Below are 19,384 nucleotides of genomic sequence, written 5' to 3'. Positions count from 1 at the left end.
TGGGGTTTTTGGTGGTGGAATATGGGCACTGGTGAAGGGATGGGTGTTTGAATATTGTATAACTGACATATAAACCTGAGAACTTTGTAACTTTCCACATGGTGATTTAATAAAAAGTTAAAAAAAAATACACTACATTAAAGACATAAATCAATAAATGTAAGAGTGAAAATTAAAAAAAAACTTAAAAGTAAATTTTATGTCAAATTTCAGTAGATACACTAGCCTATATTTTTGACCTATATTTTTAAAATATTTCTTATGTGTGGACTTTCAAATGTTCATATTTTATCACACAGGCTGTGTTTTGCAAACTTCTTATTTATAAACAATGTCAAACCTTCTGGGAAATTTTTATTCTAATTCATGTTTTTGTTAATGAAAAATAATATACCATTTTTAAACCTTTACTATCCAAGCACTGTTCAACAAGTGCTGTCATCACTGTCATCCCGTTGTTCATCGATTTACTCGAGCAGACACCAGTAACGTCCCATTCATCCCAGCCCTGAGATTTTAGTAGCCTTTCCTTACTCGTCTTTCCCAATGATTGGAGGCTTCTTTTAGGGTCAGAGGAATGAGACCTGTTATTGTTACTGTCTCTGGCATATTGAATGCGCCATGGGGAGCTTGCTATTAAAAAAAAAAAAACTCACCTTCCTAAGGGCCCGACAGCCACAGTGAAATTCCCTCCAAGAGTCAGGTTGCCACCCTTTGCAAAAGCTTCAACTGCTCTGTCGTAATTCAAAATGATGACCAAATCTGACACCTAAAACATAGAAGCCCACTTACTTTAAAATAATTATGTATAAGTATTATTGAACATATACTGAAAAACACTCAAATTTTCATTCAACATGGTTGTTGTCACTGTGATGGAGAGAGAGGGTGCACAAGAGGGAGAGGCACCCCCACTCTGAGTGGAGGCTTTAAGCATGGACATCCCATAGCAAATGCCAGCAGCAGCTTTTGGCAACTCTCCTGGCATCTTCTCCCACAGGCTGTCAGGTAGGGGCGACACGAATTCCTGAGGTCAGGTCGCTAGTACACATCAGACCCGGAGGAGATGGAAAGTGCTCCTTCGAGCTGGACACTCCAAGAAAGCCAAGTCAAAGAGCATGAGCTGAAATAGGACTGTTGGGCCAAGAAACAGAGGGCTGGGTCTCAGGGCCACTCTCCACCTGGCACCCTGGGGAGACCACATTCTTCTGCACAGGAAGGGTGCACAGCACACTTTACTTAGCTTATCAGGGGGATAATTAGATATAATTAGTGGAGGTGTTCGTGCATCAACCATTTGTTAACTTTCCAAGTAAAAGAAAAACAAGGAGAGGTTATTGGAGGCAGGTCTGGTCCTCCGATGAGCATGGCCAGTAATCTTTATACGGAACTAGAGTTGGTGAACAAGGACAATGAATTCTCCAACCTTGGACTGGCCTAGATTACATGCAGGAGCACAGTTGACAGAAGGTAGTGGCATTAGTCATGTGGAGGCTGAGAATGGGCACAGAAAATCACCTGGTACGTTGGCCCATATTGACCAGCAGTGGGTCTACAGGCCTTGGAGAAGAAGAGTCAGGTCATGGATTAGAGGTAAAAAGCCAAGTCTAAGACCTTCTCATCTCTACTTGAGAGGTATTTTACCACTTAACAATTAGCCCCAGACAAATTAAAGAAATTCTACACTGCCTTAAGGATTCTACAAATGGCAAGCATAAATATGCACAGCAGAGACAAGGTTATAACCAATAAAAAGGATAATATTTTATGCCATTCCAAGCACTACGCTGTACACCAATCCATGTACTAAGCCCAGACGGCACGTTGCTCCCATCCATGACAGGTGAAGAAGTGCTGCGAGAGCAAGAATGCTGGCTAGGCTGCAGGGGGGCTGGAGTCAGAGCAATCCTGCTGGTCTCTGCAGCCCCCAGGAGGTATGATTGTGCATATTGCTGAATAACTGTTGATTTAAAAGGCATCTCATTTACAGGATGATAGGACTCTGACTTTTGCTTATTTTTCAAGACTCACTGTGCACAACGATTCCAGAAGCACGTTTCCAAAGGCCCCTCCTGATTCTCATAGTCAAGGAAATTCAATAATCATTACTCAGCCTCTCATCCTTTCTGATAGAACTATGGCTTGGAGGATGCCAAAGCACACTGCACAACCTGCCCAGGCTCCCGAACTGTGTACAGCAGTAGCGCTCTTAAGGCAGACACTGTCTGGCTCGGGAATCTGGACTTTCCACCAGAGGGCGTCTCTGGGGAGATCAAGCAAAGGTGTCCTGATACCAAAACTAAGGTCTGTTATCTTTCTACTACAGATTTAGGGAGCAGGGGTAAATCAGGTCAAATCAGAAAAGAAGAAACAGAAAGATAAACTGGATATATTTCTTACGGATAAAGCCAAAGGAATTTAGTACTATAGCAACAGAGCAAGCTCATAAAAGACGGGCTTAGGAAGATATTGACTGAAATTTAAGAAGAAAATTACTTAAGGGTATTATAAGATTGAATTTACCAATCACTTAGCAAAGGGCATCAGGATGAAAGATAGTATCATACTAATAATGATCCCTGTAAACAGAGCCTGTAAATAAGTATATCCTAGTGAAAATTTAAGCCCATTCAATAAAAGCCAGTCATTAGTAGCCAAGTTATAACATGAAACAATTTGTTTGGGGGCTACACCCAGCGTGCTCAGGGGTTACTTGGTGCTTAGTGGGGCCATGTGGTACTGTGAATCAAACCCAGAACCTTGCACTTCAAGAAAAGTGCTAAACAACTGAGCCACATCTTAATAATAGGAAGCCAATCTTCACTTCAAGAATCTGAAATAATTTGAATCTTAGAAATAGCAAAACTGGATCTGGCACAAATGATGATTAGCTCCAGGCTAAGCAGTTACTGCCACTGGCTGCTGTGCAGGAAGAGAAGCAGCTGTGATCAGTCAACTCTAAATTGCCATCACAGCACATCAGACTGCGAAGAGGGCTGCTCCAGAGAGGCAAGGAACAGCAGCTAAGCAGCAAGGGTGAGAGGGCTGCTACCTACCGAAGGGGATGAAGACAGTGACATTAGGCTGTTTGAAAAATAGTCACAAAGAACAGAGAAGAAAATCGCTTACAGAAGCCAAATAAGACCAGCAGGAAATCTCTCAAATTTCTTGCATCAACTCCAGGTGTTGTCATAGAGGGTCATTCTAGGTATGTCCATCCCTCACGAATTGAGAGGGTCCCCTGTAGGTGTGTCTATCACTCACATACCTGTGAAGGTCCACTGAGAGTGTGTCCATCATTCACACACCTATGAGGGTCCACTGTTGGTCTGTCCATCACTCACTCACCTCAATTCCTATTTCAAATCCTCCACCGAGCCCGGCAATCCCAATAGCTGAGGGTGCAGACCACTCTAGTAAAAGCCAAGACACATGATCATTCCTGGGTATATAAATACAGGGAAGAAAAATGCTAAAATGCAAATGAACAGTATCTTTCTTCAAAATAATGAGATAGCCCCATCAGGAGTGATCCTGGAGCACAGGGCCAGGAATAAGCCTTTAGCAGAGATGGCGTTATCCAAAAACAAACAAATTAAAGAGTCGTAAAGGAAATAATGTCTTGGGTCTGGAACAACAGTATAATGGGTAGGACACTTGTCTTGCATTTGGCCAACCCCGGTTCTATCCCCAGCATCCCATAGGGTCCCTGAGAACTGCTAGGAGTAATTCCTGAGTACAAAGGCAGGAGTAATCCTAAACACTGCAACATATGGCCTCAAAACAAAAATAATGAGACAATTCTTTGCTCTATTATTTTAAAATGTTCTTAACAAATCTATCACTTTAAAAAGAAAAATGTGGGGCTGGAGCGATAGCACAGTGGGTAAGGCGTTTGCCTTGCACGCGGCCGACCCAGGTTCAATTCCCAGCATCCCATATGGTCCCCTGAGACCACCAGGAGTAATTCCTGAGTGCAGAGCCAGGAGTAAACCCTATGCATCGCCAGGTGTGACCCAAAAATAAAAAAATTAAAAAATAAAAGAAAAAGAAAAATGTTTGAATGGTATTAGAAATGAGAATCCACAGACTCATAAACATCTCTCTCCGTAAGAACATGCCAAAACCCAAGTACTAAACTCTCACTAACCATATCAAAAGCACAGCACTTGATAATTTCAACTATCAACTTTGAATATCTTACAAAGTTTTGAGCTATAAATCTGTCTTTCATTAAATTTTCAATTTTGAAAGAGAGTCTCTTGCCTGCACGGCTGTCTTCCCCGGGGCCCCTCGGAGGGGATGGGCTCCAGCTTCCCTCCCCGTTTGGACAAGCCTCACGCATGAAGGTACTGGCAGAGGAACCCAGGTGTGTGTAATCCCATCAACGGCCAACATCCAGAGACTTAAAAGCAAGCTCCCAGAAGCTTCTTGTAACCTACTTCTCCCTCTGGGAGAAACTAGCAAGCTACTGAGAGTTTCCTGCCCACATGGGACAGCCTCACAAACTCCCCATGGTGTATTCATATGCTAAAGCCAGTAACAAGCTGGATCCCATTCCCCTGACCCTGAAAGAGCCTCCAATGCGGCATAGTTGGGAAGGCCGAGTGGAGAGAGGCTTCTAAAATCTCAGGGATAGGACGAATGGAGAGGTTACTGAGCCCGCTCGAGAAATCGACAATCAATGGGATTTCGTGATTTGTGATTCATTAAATTTTATTATAGCTATAAAGAGCTACAGAATTTAGGTGAGTTTTTATGATTAGTTCTAATGGCAATACAATATCAAACTGTTCCAAGTGTAAACTTCTGAGAACAAAACTTATTTTGACACCCATTGTCCTTAAGAAAAGCACGCAAAATGGGTTATGAATTCAAGATTATTACAATTCTAACAAAACCAATGTCTTTACACTTGAAAACAAAGCAAATAATCCCATTTGCTATGATATGGCACATTTTGGGGTTATGTGTATTCATATTTCCTAATACAGAAACAACTGTTAAACAAGTCTCAGGAAAAAAATGATTTAATTTGGTTGGGGGAGGTTGGAATAGCCTTGATAAAACACTTTCTGGAAATCCTATTGGTTCCCAAAACCTAATTTTCCTGGCTGCCATGTGTTATAGGTAACAGGATATTGCTTTTTATACTCAGAACTAATCTCTCTTGGCTCAAGGGGGTTTGCTTACAGAAATCAGTGTTTTATGATCCCAAAGTTGTTCTCCGTTTCCTGCATGAGGAGCTGTCCCTGTATGAAGACTGCTCATCTGGAGAGGGTCCCAGGGAATCTGCCGGGCCTCATTCAGGCAGTTTGTGAATCACCCTCTGCAGAGTGAACAGCTGAGACCAGGAGGTGGGGAGAAAAACTTCAGAATTTCAATGCTGAGAGCTTCCTCTCGGTCAGACAAGTACCTCTCAGAGCACCCAGTTCCTCTGCCAGACTCGTCCATCTAAAGTGCCCTGCCCCTGCTGAGCTGCCCATGAAGTCACAGAAAGAAGCGGGAGCACTGTGCAGGTGACCCCACCACCTGCTCGGAATGAGCACTGGGCTGTGATGGTTAGCCCACAACATGAGAAACAGACAGTTTACAGTGAGAGTGCACGCCATGAAGTGCTCTGGCCAGTGACAGCCCAGATGTTTCCTTTTAAAATGCTTCTAGCATCTTGTTTTGTCTTGTTTTGCTTTTTGTTTGGGTTCATCTAGCAGTGCTCAGGGCTTATTCCTGGCTCTGTGCTCAAGGATCACTCCTGGTGTGGCCCCAGACCATACACGGTGCCTGCACAGGGATTGAACTGGGGTCAACTGCACTCAAGGCAAGCATCTTAACCCAGTTATTTGGCCCCAAGACTCAAATGTTTCTATGGCCACTTAATGTCCCAGGTTCTCTCTCCAAAAAATAACAGTTAACAGAAAAAATGTCTTCAATTATATGACTGAGTAGCAAACATTAACATAAAAAACAATGGTGTTACATTCTACATACATCTTAAAATGTTACTATATATATTGCCTTTGGGGATTCAAATCAATAATTTTTATCTCCTCTAATAAATTAAGTATTAGATTTTACCCCAGAAACAAATTGTATATTCCTAATACGAAGGGAAATCTTCCGTTTCTGTGCTCTCTTTCATGGAAAGAGTAGGGGAAAAAATAGTATATTACCCTTATTTTCTAATCAACTTCCAAAAATCAAAATGGATATACCATAAAACTGAAAAATAAGAATGCATCTGCAACAACAGAAATTCATGGGGCTATGTCAGAACATTTCTCTGGGGAAGAACAATGAAAGTCCACACGGCAAAATGAGATTTCTCCTGTCAGAGCCTCTGAGAATATTTTTAGATTCCCAGGGGAGCTGGCCCTCTTGGTCCAAGACACCCACAGTGCTTATTCATGGGCTCAGGCCTTAGGATGACAACATGAGGAGGCACAGAGAAACCTCTCACACTTCAAAATGGAAACAACAAAAAAGAACAAAAGGTGTTTACTTCTCAAGTAAAGAATTATCAACTTACTTCCATCTGGAAGACGAGCCAATACAATTCCACTGCCTCCTCTGGCAGTTACCAGAAATCCAGCTTTTATCACAGACAGAATTGCAAGACCCTTCGCTTTGGCAATCACGTGGGCTGCAGAAGTTAAAGACAACAATCAGGAGAGAGAATCAATGTACATGTCTCAATAGACGGTCAGGTAAAAGTCAATGGACATGCCTCAACAGATGGGCAGGTGAGAGTGTCAATACATGTCTCGGTACAGGTAAGAGTGTTGGTGTACATGTCTCAGCACGTGAACACGTAGTAGAAGAATCCGTATACTCTGAGGCTGGCATGATAGGCTTTATTCATTCACTCTAATGAGTATAAGTGCCATTCATTAGAACTCTCAATGGCACATGTGAGCTATCAATATAACTTGATCATGTAATGGATGAGTAGGAAGTTTCTCTCATATCCTATCTTTTTTTAATGTCATTTTTCTTGCTAAATGCTAAAACACAAATGCTCAAAAGTACTACAATTAAAATAAACAAGATATTTGAATGAGATTTTATAGATATCTAGAATTGTGATTAATAATTTTGAGTTAAATTAATTTAGAACACACTTTAGAAAGCTAAGAATTAAAATTCATTAACCAGAAACCAAAAATTATAACTGGAAATTATTTTTAGATCCTAGTACGGTTTTTAAGTCCGTTTGATTTATTATCACTTTAGTCAAATATTTTCTTGTTTTTGCTTGATTTTATTTAGGATGCTCTAGCATTGATAAGTGCTTACTTCTGGCTCTGTGCTCAAGAGTCACTCCTGGTAGGCTCAGGAGACCATCTGGGGTGCCAGGGACTGAACTTGGGCCTGCTGTGTGCAAGGCAAGTTCTCTACCCCCTATACTATTCATCTGGTCCCTAGTCAAATCACTGTCATCCCATTGTTCATCAATTTGCTCGAGCAGGCACAGTAACGTCTCCATTCGTCCTAGCCCTGAGATTTTAGCAGCCTCTCTTTACTCGTCCCAATGGTGCCGCATTGGAGGCTCTTTCAGGGTCAGGGGAATGAGACCTATCATTGTTACTGTTTTGGCATATCGAATACGCCACAAGAACTTGCCAGGCTTTGCCATGTAGGCAGGATACTCTCAAAAAAATCAAAGCAGACTCCAAAACACACACAAAAAAGAACTTTGTAGTTGTTCCTAGAAAAACATTAAATTTCTAACATAGTTATGCAAACCACTTAAAATTTAATAACAGACTCTCAGGGAAACGCAAACAGGCAGAATACTGTGGAATGGTCTGTAATTAAGGTGTTTGAAACTAGTCTGACTTCTCAGACAGTACCCTAGGTGTACATTAGCTTTGTCTCTTAAAATAATATAAATAAAATACATTTCAAGAAAAATAAACAGTATAACTATATTGCATAGAGCTCAAAAGCAGTACTACATATCACATAGGTTTGTTTTGCTAACCAGAAGTTGACAGGAAATCCATCTCAGTGTTTCGTATTTAGTGTTGCCTCTACTTATAAACATTAGATATAACAAAAGCATATTTTTAAATGAACATATTTGGAATACTATGCATGCATTTATATATTATCCACCCAAATTCAGGGACAAGAAAATAGAATGGTCTCTAAGCAATTTTCCAATTTTCTCTTTAGTGATAACAAAATGTGGGTCTTATGAGGGCAGCCTAATTGTTTAAGAATTACCTGAAGGTCCAGAGAGAGAGTACATCTGGTGGAGTGCTTGCCTTGCATGCACTCAGTTTGGCTTTGATTCAGGCTCTGCATATGGTTCGTTTCCCCCACCCATGCCCCCAGAAGGCCATGAGAGACCCCTCAGTGTAAAGGCACCCTGGATGAGGCCCAAAACAAACAAATGAAAATTACCTGAGGCATCAGATACAGTTCAAGGGTTAAAACCTTTGCCAAGCTTATGACTGGCCCTGGTTTGTTTCCTGGCACGTGTATGTCTAATTCCCCCAGTACAGCCAGGAGCGAGCACTGAACACACAGTGAGGAATATGCCCTGAGCAACGCTGTGTGCCCTAAAAGTCAAAACCAAACCAAACAAAAAGATTTCTCTGAGAGGGGTCAGGGGAACAGATTAGCACTGAGCACATGCTCTGCATGCAGGAGGCCGTGCTCAGTCCCCAGCACTATATGGTCCGCCTGAGCACTGCCATGAGCAATGCCCAAGCACAGAGGGGGAACAGACCCCGAGCACTTCTTAGTGCTCAAAAAAAAATCATTGGTGGCCCAGGTATGTGGTTCGCTGCAAGAGCATACGCCTTACATGTATGAGACCTGGGTTTATCCCCTGGAGTAAAAGGGGGGCAAAATCCCTGAAACACGGGTTAAAAATCTCCAGTCCGGAACACACTGCTTCCAGGGGGAGAGACAGTAGCTCTAGCGGCTGGTATGTAAGGACTCAGGGAATACTAACAACTCTCACGCTGGGAATTATAAAGTACACCAACCTAGAAAGAGAAGAATAAGATTCAATGTAGTAATAAATTATCTGATGGATTTGTAAGTATAGAAAATCTCACACTCTGAGGACAAGACAAGGGTCTGGGAAAAGCCTTGGTGTGACTCAGGAGAGGGAGGACAGAAGTTACACCAATACTGTGCAAGAGACACTGGGAGGCTGGTGACAAGGACACAAGCTGAGAACTTGCTGGGCCAGGTGCTGGCTGCAGGTGAGAGTAGAAAGAGAACTGGCAACACAAGTAAGTCAGAGATACATGGTGTGTCTTCCATTTACCTACCAGGGATGAGCTTATCAGGGCCATTTCTGGAAGTTATTTCTGTGAATTCTCTTAGAATCTTAGCAGCCTTTTTTGCTTCTGATTTCAAATTGGAAGGTATAGGGTTATTCACTGAAAGATTAAAAGAAAAAAGATTCTAATTCAAGAGCTATTAAATATAAGGTAGAAATGTATTATAATTTCACTTTTCTCAAATACAAATAGGCATTACCAAATTTTATCCTATCAAAAAAAATGTGTTAGAAATCCTTAAAAACCAATCACTTCATCGCTTTTCCTAATAAATTAAAGTCACTCTGAGATTAAACTGGAGTGATAATACAGCGGAGAAGCCTTCCATGTGGTGTACTCAGGTTTGATCTCTGGTGTCTCCTATGGGCCCCTGAACATTCCAGGAGTGATTCCTGAGCACCAAGCCAGGAGCAAGCACTGAGCACTGCTGGGTGTGGCCCAAAAACCAAACAAAAAAATCACTCTGAGATTGGGGAACAGTAAATTCTCAAAGTCCCAGGAATTATAAAATCATAGGTCTAAATAAATCATAAAATCAGGTTTAATTTCCAATTATGTTTCTTCTCCTTGGAACAAAATCATTTCAATCCCAATAAGAATTAAAATTTCAAGAATTCACAAAAAAAGTTTTTACAACTGCAAATGACAGATAATACAGAATTTAATACATTTGCTTACTTCTATCAAATATGGGTTTTTTGGGAGCTGGAACAATAGCACAGCGGGTAGTGCGTTTGCCTTGCACACAGCCGACCCGGGTTCGATTCCCAGCATCCCATATGGTCCCCTGAACTCCGCCAGAAGTAATTCCTGAGTGCAAAGCCAGGAGTAACCCCTGTGCATCGCCAGATGTGACACCCCCAAAGATGGGGGGGTTTGGGGAATTTAAATTTAAAATTGTCACCTTAAACTGAAAGGATGTCCATTAAATATCACAATTAAGCATGCCCACTAACCCACCCAAACATCTCAAACTCACCCTTTTGCTTACCTATAACCCCATTTTTTTAAAATACATTTTTCTTCTTTTAAACAAGAGAAAGTAGACATACATGTTGGTAAATGCTAATGTCCATATTCATATAGAGATATAGTATCATCTCTGAGCCCAATATACAGAGAAAGTGGGGGGAGCTAGAATTCTCTGCACTACTGCATAGGGGCCCAGCCCCTCAGGCTTCCAGCCAAGCTAAGGAAGCAGAAGGTCTTGCATTTATCCCCAGTGTACAGTGGTGTGGATTCCATAAAGTCTGTGTTGACATGAGAAGTGATAAAAATTAATTTGGAACAGAAATCAGTAAAGATTCTTTCCCCACTGAATTCTGTTCAAGGTATTTTCCTGAATTAAGCTGAGAACCATGATGTAAAGCAGAAAGAAGAGACCTCAAAACCAGGGCGACTGAGCACAGGGAATGGGGATGGCCGGGGAGGGAGGAAAAAAGAAAAAAGACTGAAACTTGCTCCCAGGGACTGAAGATAATTATTTAAAGATTGGAATCCATCAGTGTTTCATTAGTCAACTTCTCCTTCCTCCCCATTGTCATCATCTTCTTCACCTCCATCTTTATCCCCATCTTCATCAATATTTTCCAATCCATCTTCTTCTTCATCATCATCATCATTATCTTCTCTTTCCCCATCTTCATCATCCATGTCAGCATGCAATGGGTTTGACCAGATACTGCCTTTTTTTTCGAAACTTTTTGTTGAATCACTGTGAGACAGACCCTTACAAAGCTGTTCATGATTAAGTTTCAGTTCTACAGAGTTCCAACACCCATCCCTCCACCAGTGTGCATTTCCCACAGTGTCCCCAGGTTTCCCCCCATCCTCCCATCCTCCCATCCCCCATCCTGCCTCTATGGCAGGTGCTTTTCTTCTTCCTCTCCCTCTCCCTCTTCCACCCACTCCACTCCCCCTCCCTCTCCGGTCCCCCTTCCTCTCCCCTTCCCCTTTCTGGATATTGTGGCTTGCAATATTGATACTGAAATGTTATCAAGAATATCCCTTTATCAGGGCTGGAGTTATAGCACATCAGGTAGGGCGTTTGTCTTGCACTCGGCCAACCCGGATTCAATTCCCAGCATCCCGTATGGTCCCCTGAGCACCGCCAGGAGTGGTTCCTGAGTCAGAACCAGGAGTAACCCCTGTGCATCGCCAGGTGTGACCCAAAAAATGAAAAAAAAAAATCCCTTTACCTACTTTTAACACTCAGATCTTGTCCAGAGTGATCATTCCCAGCTATTATTGTCATACCAGTGTCTTCGCTATCTTACCTACCCTCCGCCCCACACACATTTGTGATTGATTCCAAACATTATTTCTCCTAGCCCATTTAATGACCTCGACGAGCTCATCTTCACTAGCCTCCAAATGGTCAGTACACCCAGAGAAAGTTCTGGAGTTCCTCATGCTGTCTCTTCCTGCTGGCTTCTGTTCACTAGAACATTTCATCAAACCCTCTTCGGATTTCTATTTGATTTCAGTGGCCTTTGAAGATGAATCACCATTCTCATTCCAATTAAGTTCTTTGGAGAGAACTTTATTTTCAAAGGGTTTTCATCAAAATAGAAATTTATTCTGTAGCCTGATTTATATCTTCAAATTCTGTCACTTCAACTCTTGTCAAATAATGCAGTGCCTCTTTATCCTCCTTACCAAGCAGTGCAGACATTGACAAATGCTGTTACCCAGAAGTTGGGGGTTTGGGCAATCAATTCTGACCTTTTTGGAAAAAATGGTTGGCAGAATTTGTTATATTTCTGTTCTACTTTCAAAATTTCACTGGATTGCTCATTAAATCTAATCCATTTTGTACTTCATCAAAATGTTCAATCCCTTCCTGGTGCTTTTTCTCCCTCGCACACACCCCCAGTGTACAGGTGTATGGAGCTTCCTCTGCCTTGGGGATGGCAGTCCCTCAGTGTCTCTTCATCTGCAGGGCGTGGGCCAGCACCTGCTGGAGGGCAGATGGGGTGCAGGCATATGGTGTGGTGGAGCCAGGCCTTCAATTTTTGTCAAAAATGTTTGAATTATCTATATAAATTTTCCTAATTAATAAAATTCTAGGAGACATGAGAACTAATTTTGATCACTCCAGTAAAGATTTGAATTTGTATAGATTTTACATTTTCAGTGCCGAGTATTCATGTACTCATAGTATATGTCATAAACAACACTCATACAATCCTTCCTGCTTTGGTGCGTGGGACAACTCCTTTCCTTACCATAGGGCCAGATATCAGAACAAAGAAAGGAAAGTTTTACAGAAGTGTCTGCTATTGAGACCATCAGATGAAATTTTTTGTGTCACATTTTCTCAGATCCAGAAGTTCCATGTTACTGTTTTCCATACCTCCTCCCTAGCTTTCTATGGTCCTGTAAAATTATGAGTACCCTAAAGATGCTCTTGCATACTTACCTGATAATTGCACCATCTCTGTCCTTCCTGATTGTGTTGTTTTTTCTTTGCTGTGGGAGGCATACCCAGTGATTCTGTGGGTGGGTGAGCCACAGGGTGCTAGGAATGGAATTGGGGGTCCCACGCATAAAGCACACACTCCATTTCCTGCCCCTCTGGTCTTTTGACATTTTTATCTCCTACTTACAGGATATATTTTTGTTCCTGCTCATTTAATAGTTACCTAATACAGCAATTATAGTATACGAGTGCCTGTATCCTGTTCTCCCATACTACTGATGCCGGTGCTAGCCGGAAGTGAGTACTCATACAGCGTCTCCAGCTCTGGAGCTTTGCTCTGGGGTGTAGGAAGTGGCCTTGAGGAGGGCAGTAGCCTACAATTAAGGAGTGAGTCTGGGATCAGGCTGCCCACCCTCTGCTGAGTGGGTTCTCTACTCTGTGATGATTGCAAGCCGCTTGGCACTCTGGTGTGAGCCCACACGGTTCTTGAAACAGCTCCTGGTGGCAGCTCTTTGCCTTGTCCTGAGATTTTTATCCACACACCATCTTGTTCGAGGTCCCTTCACAGACCTCTTGGGCTCTTCCTCTTCTTGACTCCTCTCCTCCTGCTTTGCTCTGCAGTCCCAGCTGACTCTGCCTCTCCAAACTCAAACTGCAGAGATGATTATCTCCAAACCCATCCCACCAGACTGTCTTCCAATTTCTTGTCCCCAAATATGGTGGGACTAGGTTTCTTATTGATTTATATAATAAGGGAATAAACCGTTTTTTCTGGACAATGACTTAGAAATGGTAATGTCATGTTTATCATTTCTATTCTGAATTTTCCTGTGATGACTTTTCTATAGTTTCTTAATAGAAAATTATTAATCTTTTAAAATCTCTTATAATAAAGAAATTTTCAAGATCATATGAAAAAAAGTTAAAACTAGGGAAAATATGAAAAATAGGATGTTACAGTTAATAAAATAATAATTTTATTAATGATTAGAAGCTTCAATAATTTACTTCAAGTAAATATAATGTCAACAGAAAAAACTGACTTTACAAAGTAGAACTCAGGAATAATACAAAAATATAAGAGTTTAGTGTATGATTAAGATGGCTCCTGAAATCATTGTGGAAGTTCTATATCACACAGTAAATAATAATGTTTGGGGAAAAAATATTTATTCACAGCTTATGCTATGAACTGGAGATATAGTACAGTGAGTAGGGCTCTTGCCAGGTGCTTGCCTTGCATGCAGCCAACCCTGGTTCAATCCCCAGTACAGAATACAGTAGGCTTAGCATTACCAGGGGTGAAGCCTGATCACAGATGCAGGAATAAGACCCAAGAACAACCAGCTGTCACACCAAGTTCAAAAACAAAAATGAAAAATTAACAAAAAAGATAAACTCCAAACTCATTGATAACTTAAAATGCCAAAAGCTATAACTGTAACTGCATATTTCTTTCAGAGATTATATTTTATATAAAATATTTAATCCACCTAAAATTTATTGTATGTGCAGAAAACATATAACACAATTTATTGACTAATCAACAGCACACAATCAAAAATGTGTGCTGTTTTTACCAGGAAAGCAAGGAAAGAATCCACATTTAAAAACATATCAAAAAAGCAAAATAGGGGCTGGAGTACAGCAGGTAGGGCGTTTGCCTTGCACTCGGCTGACCCGGGTTCTAATCCCAGTATCCCATGTGGTCCCTTGAGCACCGCCAGGGGTAATTCCTAAGTGAAGAGCCAGGAGTAACCCCTGTGCATCACCGGGTGTGACCCAAAAACAAAAAATTTTAAAAAAAAGCAAAATAAATAAATAAATAAAAACATATCCAGGTGGCTGGAGTGATAGTACAGTGGGCAGGGCGTTTGCCTTGCACGTGGCCGACCCAGGTTTAATCCCCAGCATCCTAATATGGTCCCCTGAGCACGCCAGTTACTCCTGAGTGCATGAGCCAGGAGTAACCCCTGTGCATTGCCGGGTGTGACCCAAAAAGGGAAAAAAAAGTTTAAAAATAAAAACATATCCAAAGATGAAACATCCACCATCTGCTCACCTCCCCACCTCCCCACCATCTACTTCACTAGAATGCAAGCACCATGAAATAAGAAATGATTTTATTTAACTGCAATACTCCAACACATACCAAAATTACCTACAGAAGTGCTCAATAAGTATTTGTTAAATTAATAAAATGTTCGTGGTTCTTGGGAACTAAAGGTCAGATCCCTACAACTGGAAAAGTCTCACTTCCACAGAAAATTTAATGGCTTTAGAATAGAGGGGGCTGGCATAGCCAAACTCCCCTGCTTCTCAGATTCTAACTTTCCAGCCCTGGAAAGGTGGATCTGTGGGGAGCAAAGAACCAGTTGTGGTGGAATGTCCTAGACTAAACTCTCCCAAGCCAGGGAGAAAAATGGGGACAGAGGAAGCCTGCATCTGCCAAATACATCTCTCAACAGGCTGCTCACAGCCTAAGCTTAGGGAGACCCCTGCTAATGCAGCCAGGATCATCAGAGTTCATGATACTGAAAAAAAATCCTCAGGAATTCTGAGTGTGCACATCTCTTAGAACCCCAGCTGAATGCAAAGCCACAGGGAAGAATGACGGGAGGTGAGCAGCGAGCCCAGAAGGCAGTCGGTGCCTTACAGGCTCTGACGCTGGTGACTGCAGACTCAGCCCTGTGTAGAGCATCTTTGTATTTCACCCTTTCTTCCTGCTGCCAAGCTGAAAAGCCCCAGAGTGCCTCTGTCTACCTTTGTTCCCTAACAAGCCTTGTTCAACACCTGAATTATTAAATTATTAATTAGTATTTTAATTATTAAACTGCCCCAGGAATTTCTCGCTTCTGCTGCTGTGTCCAAGGTGTCACACCTGACTTTGTAGGTGACTCATGCCTGCAAAATATACCAAATCTGGAACCACAATAGAGTTTCCTAGCCAGTGGATGTCAGCAAGCACCCCAACATGTGCCCACGGAGACTCTTTCCAAACACTTCTACTGGGACTTGCTGTAGGATTCTGTTACCAGAAGGGACAATGGCTGAATGCAAAGCCCTGCAGGGTGGCTTGTGACTCAGTAGAGCCTGACTGCAGCCAGGGCTGGGCCATCTATTGTTGAAGCAACCTACAAAATCCCTTTCTGTAAAAGCCAATACAGATTAGATTTTCTATCATGTGTAACTAAAGCAGAGTCATATATAAATCTTACCCACCCCTTCCCAAAAAAGTAGCAAATCAAAGCAGATCAAAGGAGCAAATCCTACAGCTGAGAAGTGCTGTTGCGCTGCTGCGTGAGCATATGGAGGCAGCCAAAGCAGGAGTGGGTAAGAAGTCAGGCTTCTGTTGAGACTTAGCCCTGTACCCTGTGCACCAGGCCTGTCCATCTGGTCCACCTACAGAAGAGTCTGGCTAATTGCCTTCAAAAGTATAGATTGTATTACATTGTCACTAAAATCATACTGCCTGTCAAATATTATGAGTTTCTGGCAAGTCAGTAAGACTAACAATTTAGCATCAGCACCCCTTCCACTAGACCATAAAGAATGATCAAATTTCCAGAATCAGACCTGAAGTTACAAAGATGTATATCACTATTACTCTTACACAAATCATGGTTGGGATTTGAACATCCACAAAAGTCAAGTTTCTTTTTTTTTTTTTTGCTTTTTGGGTCACACCTGGTGATGCACAGGGGTTACTCCTCAGGAATTACCCCTGGCCATGCTCAGGGGACCATATGGGATGCTGGGATTTGAACCCGGGTCGGCCGCGTGCAAGGCAAATGCCCTACCCGCTGTGCTATTGCTCCAGCCCCAAAAGTCAAGTTTCTTAAATTCCAAGGTAAGTTGATTTCTCTATATATATTGGAGTTTTTCCTTAAGAAAAGGATGATTGCTAAGTCTCAAGTTTAAAAACTTAGATATAAATTTTTCTTTCAAAAGCAATTAAAATATTTGAAAATTTTTCATACAAAGGCACTTTTTAATTAAGAAGAGTTTGTGAAATCTTATGGGAAAACTGTACTTTGGAAACTTCAAAAACTTAAAAAGCGCTGAATCTGTGGAAATAATTTACATATTATTTCCTATTGATCATAGAACAATAAACTGTTACCATGGTAAAAGAGGGCATGAGACTCTCACTGGAGTAAGCTGGCAGCCTGGGAGATACAGAGCTTTTAGTTTCAGACCTGCCTTCAGGACCTGGGCCCCACCCACCAACAGTATGCATTAGGAATTCAGGTGTTTCCAACTTTTCATCAGCATTTCTATTCCTCTGGACTGTTAATTAAGAGAGGCAAATATAGGAAATAAAATTTTAGGAGTGGCTCTCCAAGATTACCATTAGATGTTAACCAAATTACTAAGTATTTTGACATTTGGGGGAAAGTCATACCACCAGTGCTCAGGAGAGACCTCTGGCAGTACTCAGAAGACCATATGTGGTACCGGGTACTTGGACCACTGTTGGCTTTGTGCAAAGCTAGTGATTAACCCCTGCAGTATCTCTCTGGCCCACAAATTACTAAGTTTTATTCTTCACATGAAACAGAGGTCAACTCCCCAAACTGATAAACCATTGTATCACTGTCACTGTATCACTGTCATCATCGATTTGCTCGAGCGGGCAACAGTAACGTCTCCATTGTGAGACTTATTGTTACTCTTTTTGGCATATCGAATACGCCACAGGTAGCTTGTCAGGCTCTTCCATGCGGGTGAGATACTCTCGGTTGCTTGCCCAGGCTCTCCAACAGGGGCGCAGGAATGGAACCCAGGTCAGCCGTGTGCAAGGCAAATGCCCTACCCACTGCTATCGCTCCAGCCCCTGATAAACCACTAAAACCATGAAAATCAAAGAAACTAGAATGCTTCTAAGGAAACGTTTAAAATTACCTGATTGAGTTCTAGCCAAACTTCCTTCTCTTACCAAGTACTCTTTCAACAGGCTCAGACTCTGATCCAGTCTTCAGCACCCAAGTCTGGCTAGATCACCCTGTAGAATGTCACCACCTTCCTGTACTCAAACCAAGTCCTGCCTTCTATCTAAGCATGTTAGTCTGGAAACGAAAGACCTGTCTCCCTGGTCAGATTGCTACATTACCTAGGCCAGACTTACGTCAAACTGACCATCAGGACCTGAGACATGCATCGGAGCGTCCCTTCTCATCAGTCCTGGCCCCAGATTGTGTAGCAGGGGCTAAAGTAGAGGGAAGGAGGCCTAGTCTTTCCTCAGAATTGAGAGGACCACACAGGGTCACCCTGTAGTATACCCCATCCCCACTCCAAAATAAGTGCAGAGTGCTTGAATCACCCTCTTCACAGAACTCCAATTCAGATGTATTTACAACTCAGCAAAGGATGGGCTTAGGGACCACCAATACAGCCACTAAGGTTGAAATACCACACACTATTCCCAAATGGTGAGAGCATCTTGAGATATTTTTAATGGAATAAAAGCCTCAAAACATTCTTCTAAGCAAAATCTTACAAAAGGTATGGAGGGGACGGGTGGGTACCTATCAACTTTAGAGAAATCCTGAAGCTTATCAGCAACCCAAGAGCCCTTCCCTTCCGTCCACCAGGAGATAAGCAGAGCGGGAGCTAGCGACTGGTCTTGAGTTTGTGTACTGCGCCGGGCAGCACTCCTGCGGAAGGTGCTTTCTCTGGAGCGCAGTTACACACGGTTCCCGGGGACCCTCGGGCTGGCGGGTCACCGGGTCAGAAGAGTGGGGCAGGGAGGAGGCCGGACCAGGCCCCCGGAGCACCCGGTCGAGCCCACCGCGGCACAGGTGAGAGTCGGGGCTTTCTGGGCGCTTAAACGCAGACCCCCGCGAGCCCAGACCGCGGACAGTCTGTCCTTGAGTTCACAGCAGCGCGGGACCGCGGGCGGGGGTCGGGAGTGGGGGGCGGGCGGGGGGCCCCGGGGTCTGCATCGCCGCGGCGCGAGGCCCTGCGCGTCACCTGCGCGGACACGAGCCCCACCGATCGGGGGCGTAGTTCCTCCCGCGCCCGCGCCTCGACCACCGCCAGGACCAGCCTGGGGGACCCGGTTCGGGGGTCCCGCCCGGGGTACTCACTCGTCACCGAGCCGCTGCCGGCGCCCCTGGCCGCGCTCGCTCCCAGGAAGAGGAAAGCGCGGGGCGTGGCCGCAGGACGCGCCGCCCGGCTCACCTGGGCGCGGCGCGAGCAGGTGGACCGGCCGCCCCGGCGCCCGCGTCACCCGCAGCGGGGCGGCCCCGGCGCCGCCCGCCCCCGCGAGCCGGCCGGACCCAGAGGCGGGGCCGGGCCCGACCGCGAGGTTCAGGCACGCGGAGACTGAGGGACGTGCCACCGCCCAGGGTGAGGGTCCCAGTGGAGTGGGGGCACTAGGACCCCGTGCCCGGGTGAGGGTCCTGAGGGGACGACAGCCCCATACAGGGGTGAGGGTCCAAAAGGCAGGACGCCCCCGCCCAGGTGGAGGGTCCTGAGGGGACGACGCCCCCTGCACGGGGCGAGGGCCCTGCGGGGCACGACGGCCCCATACAGGGGTGAGGTGCTGAGGGACGACGCCCCCGCCCGGGGTGAGGGCCCAGAAGAGAGGCGTCTTCCCCTCACTGCCCGAAGCCCGCGCCCACCCCGGAGGCACGTGACCGGCTCCGCCGCCCCGTTCCCA

The 19,384-nt window shown here is 43.9% G+C and overlaps 1 protein-coding gene across 3 annotated transcripts in view; it reads right to left on the bottom strand.

Moving 5' to 3' along the window:
• SH3YL1 (SH3 and SYLF domain containing 1) overlaps positions 1 to 18,997 on the bottom strand; it is a 40,973-nt gene extending 21,976 nt beyond the window's left edge. Inside the window, exons 1-5 of one of the 3 annotated variants that reach the window (XM_055120495.1) lie at positions 18,810 to 18,997; positions 9,288 to 9,398; positions 6,527 to 6,640; positions 3,349 to 3,413; positions 657 to 769 (exon numbers count right to left, since the gene is read on the bottom strand). In XM_055120495.1, coding sequence (XP_054976470.1) covers positions 657 to 769; positions 3,349 to 3,413; positions 6,527 to 6,640; positions 9,288 to 9,398; position 18,810 — 404 coding nt within the window. In that variant the 5' untranslated portion in view covers positions 18,811 to 18,997. Of the gene's footprint in view, positions 1 to 656; positions 770 to 3,348; positions 3,414 to 6,526; positions 6,641 to 9,287; positions 9,399 to 12,720; positions 13,385 to 18,809 lie in introns of those variants that run through there. The other 2 variants (XM_055120494.1, XM_055120493.1) reach the window with 2 other exon arrangements.
• Positions 18,998 to 19,384: the final 387 nt, after the last annotated feature.

The sequence above is a fragment of the Sorex araneus genome, chromosome X (genome assembly GCF_027595985.1).
Source record: "Sorex araneus isolate mSorAra2 chromosome X, mSorAra2.pri, whole genome shotgun sequence".
Taxonomy (NCBI): domain Eukaryota; kingdom Metazoa; phylum Chordata; class Mammalia; order Eulipotyphla; family Soricidae; genus Sorex; species Sorex araneus.
Note: the sequence above shows the minus strand (reverse complement) of the source record. Positions and strands in the feature narration are given on the sequence as shown.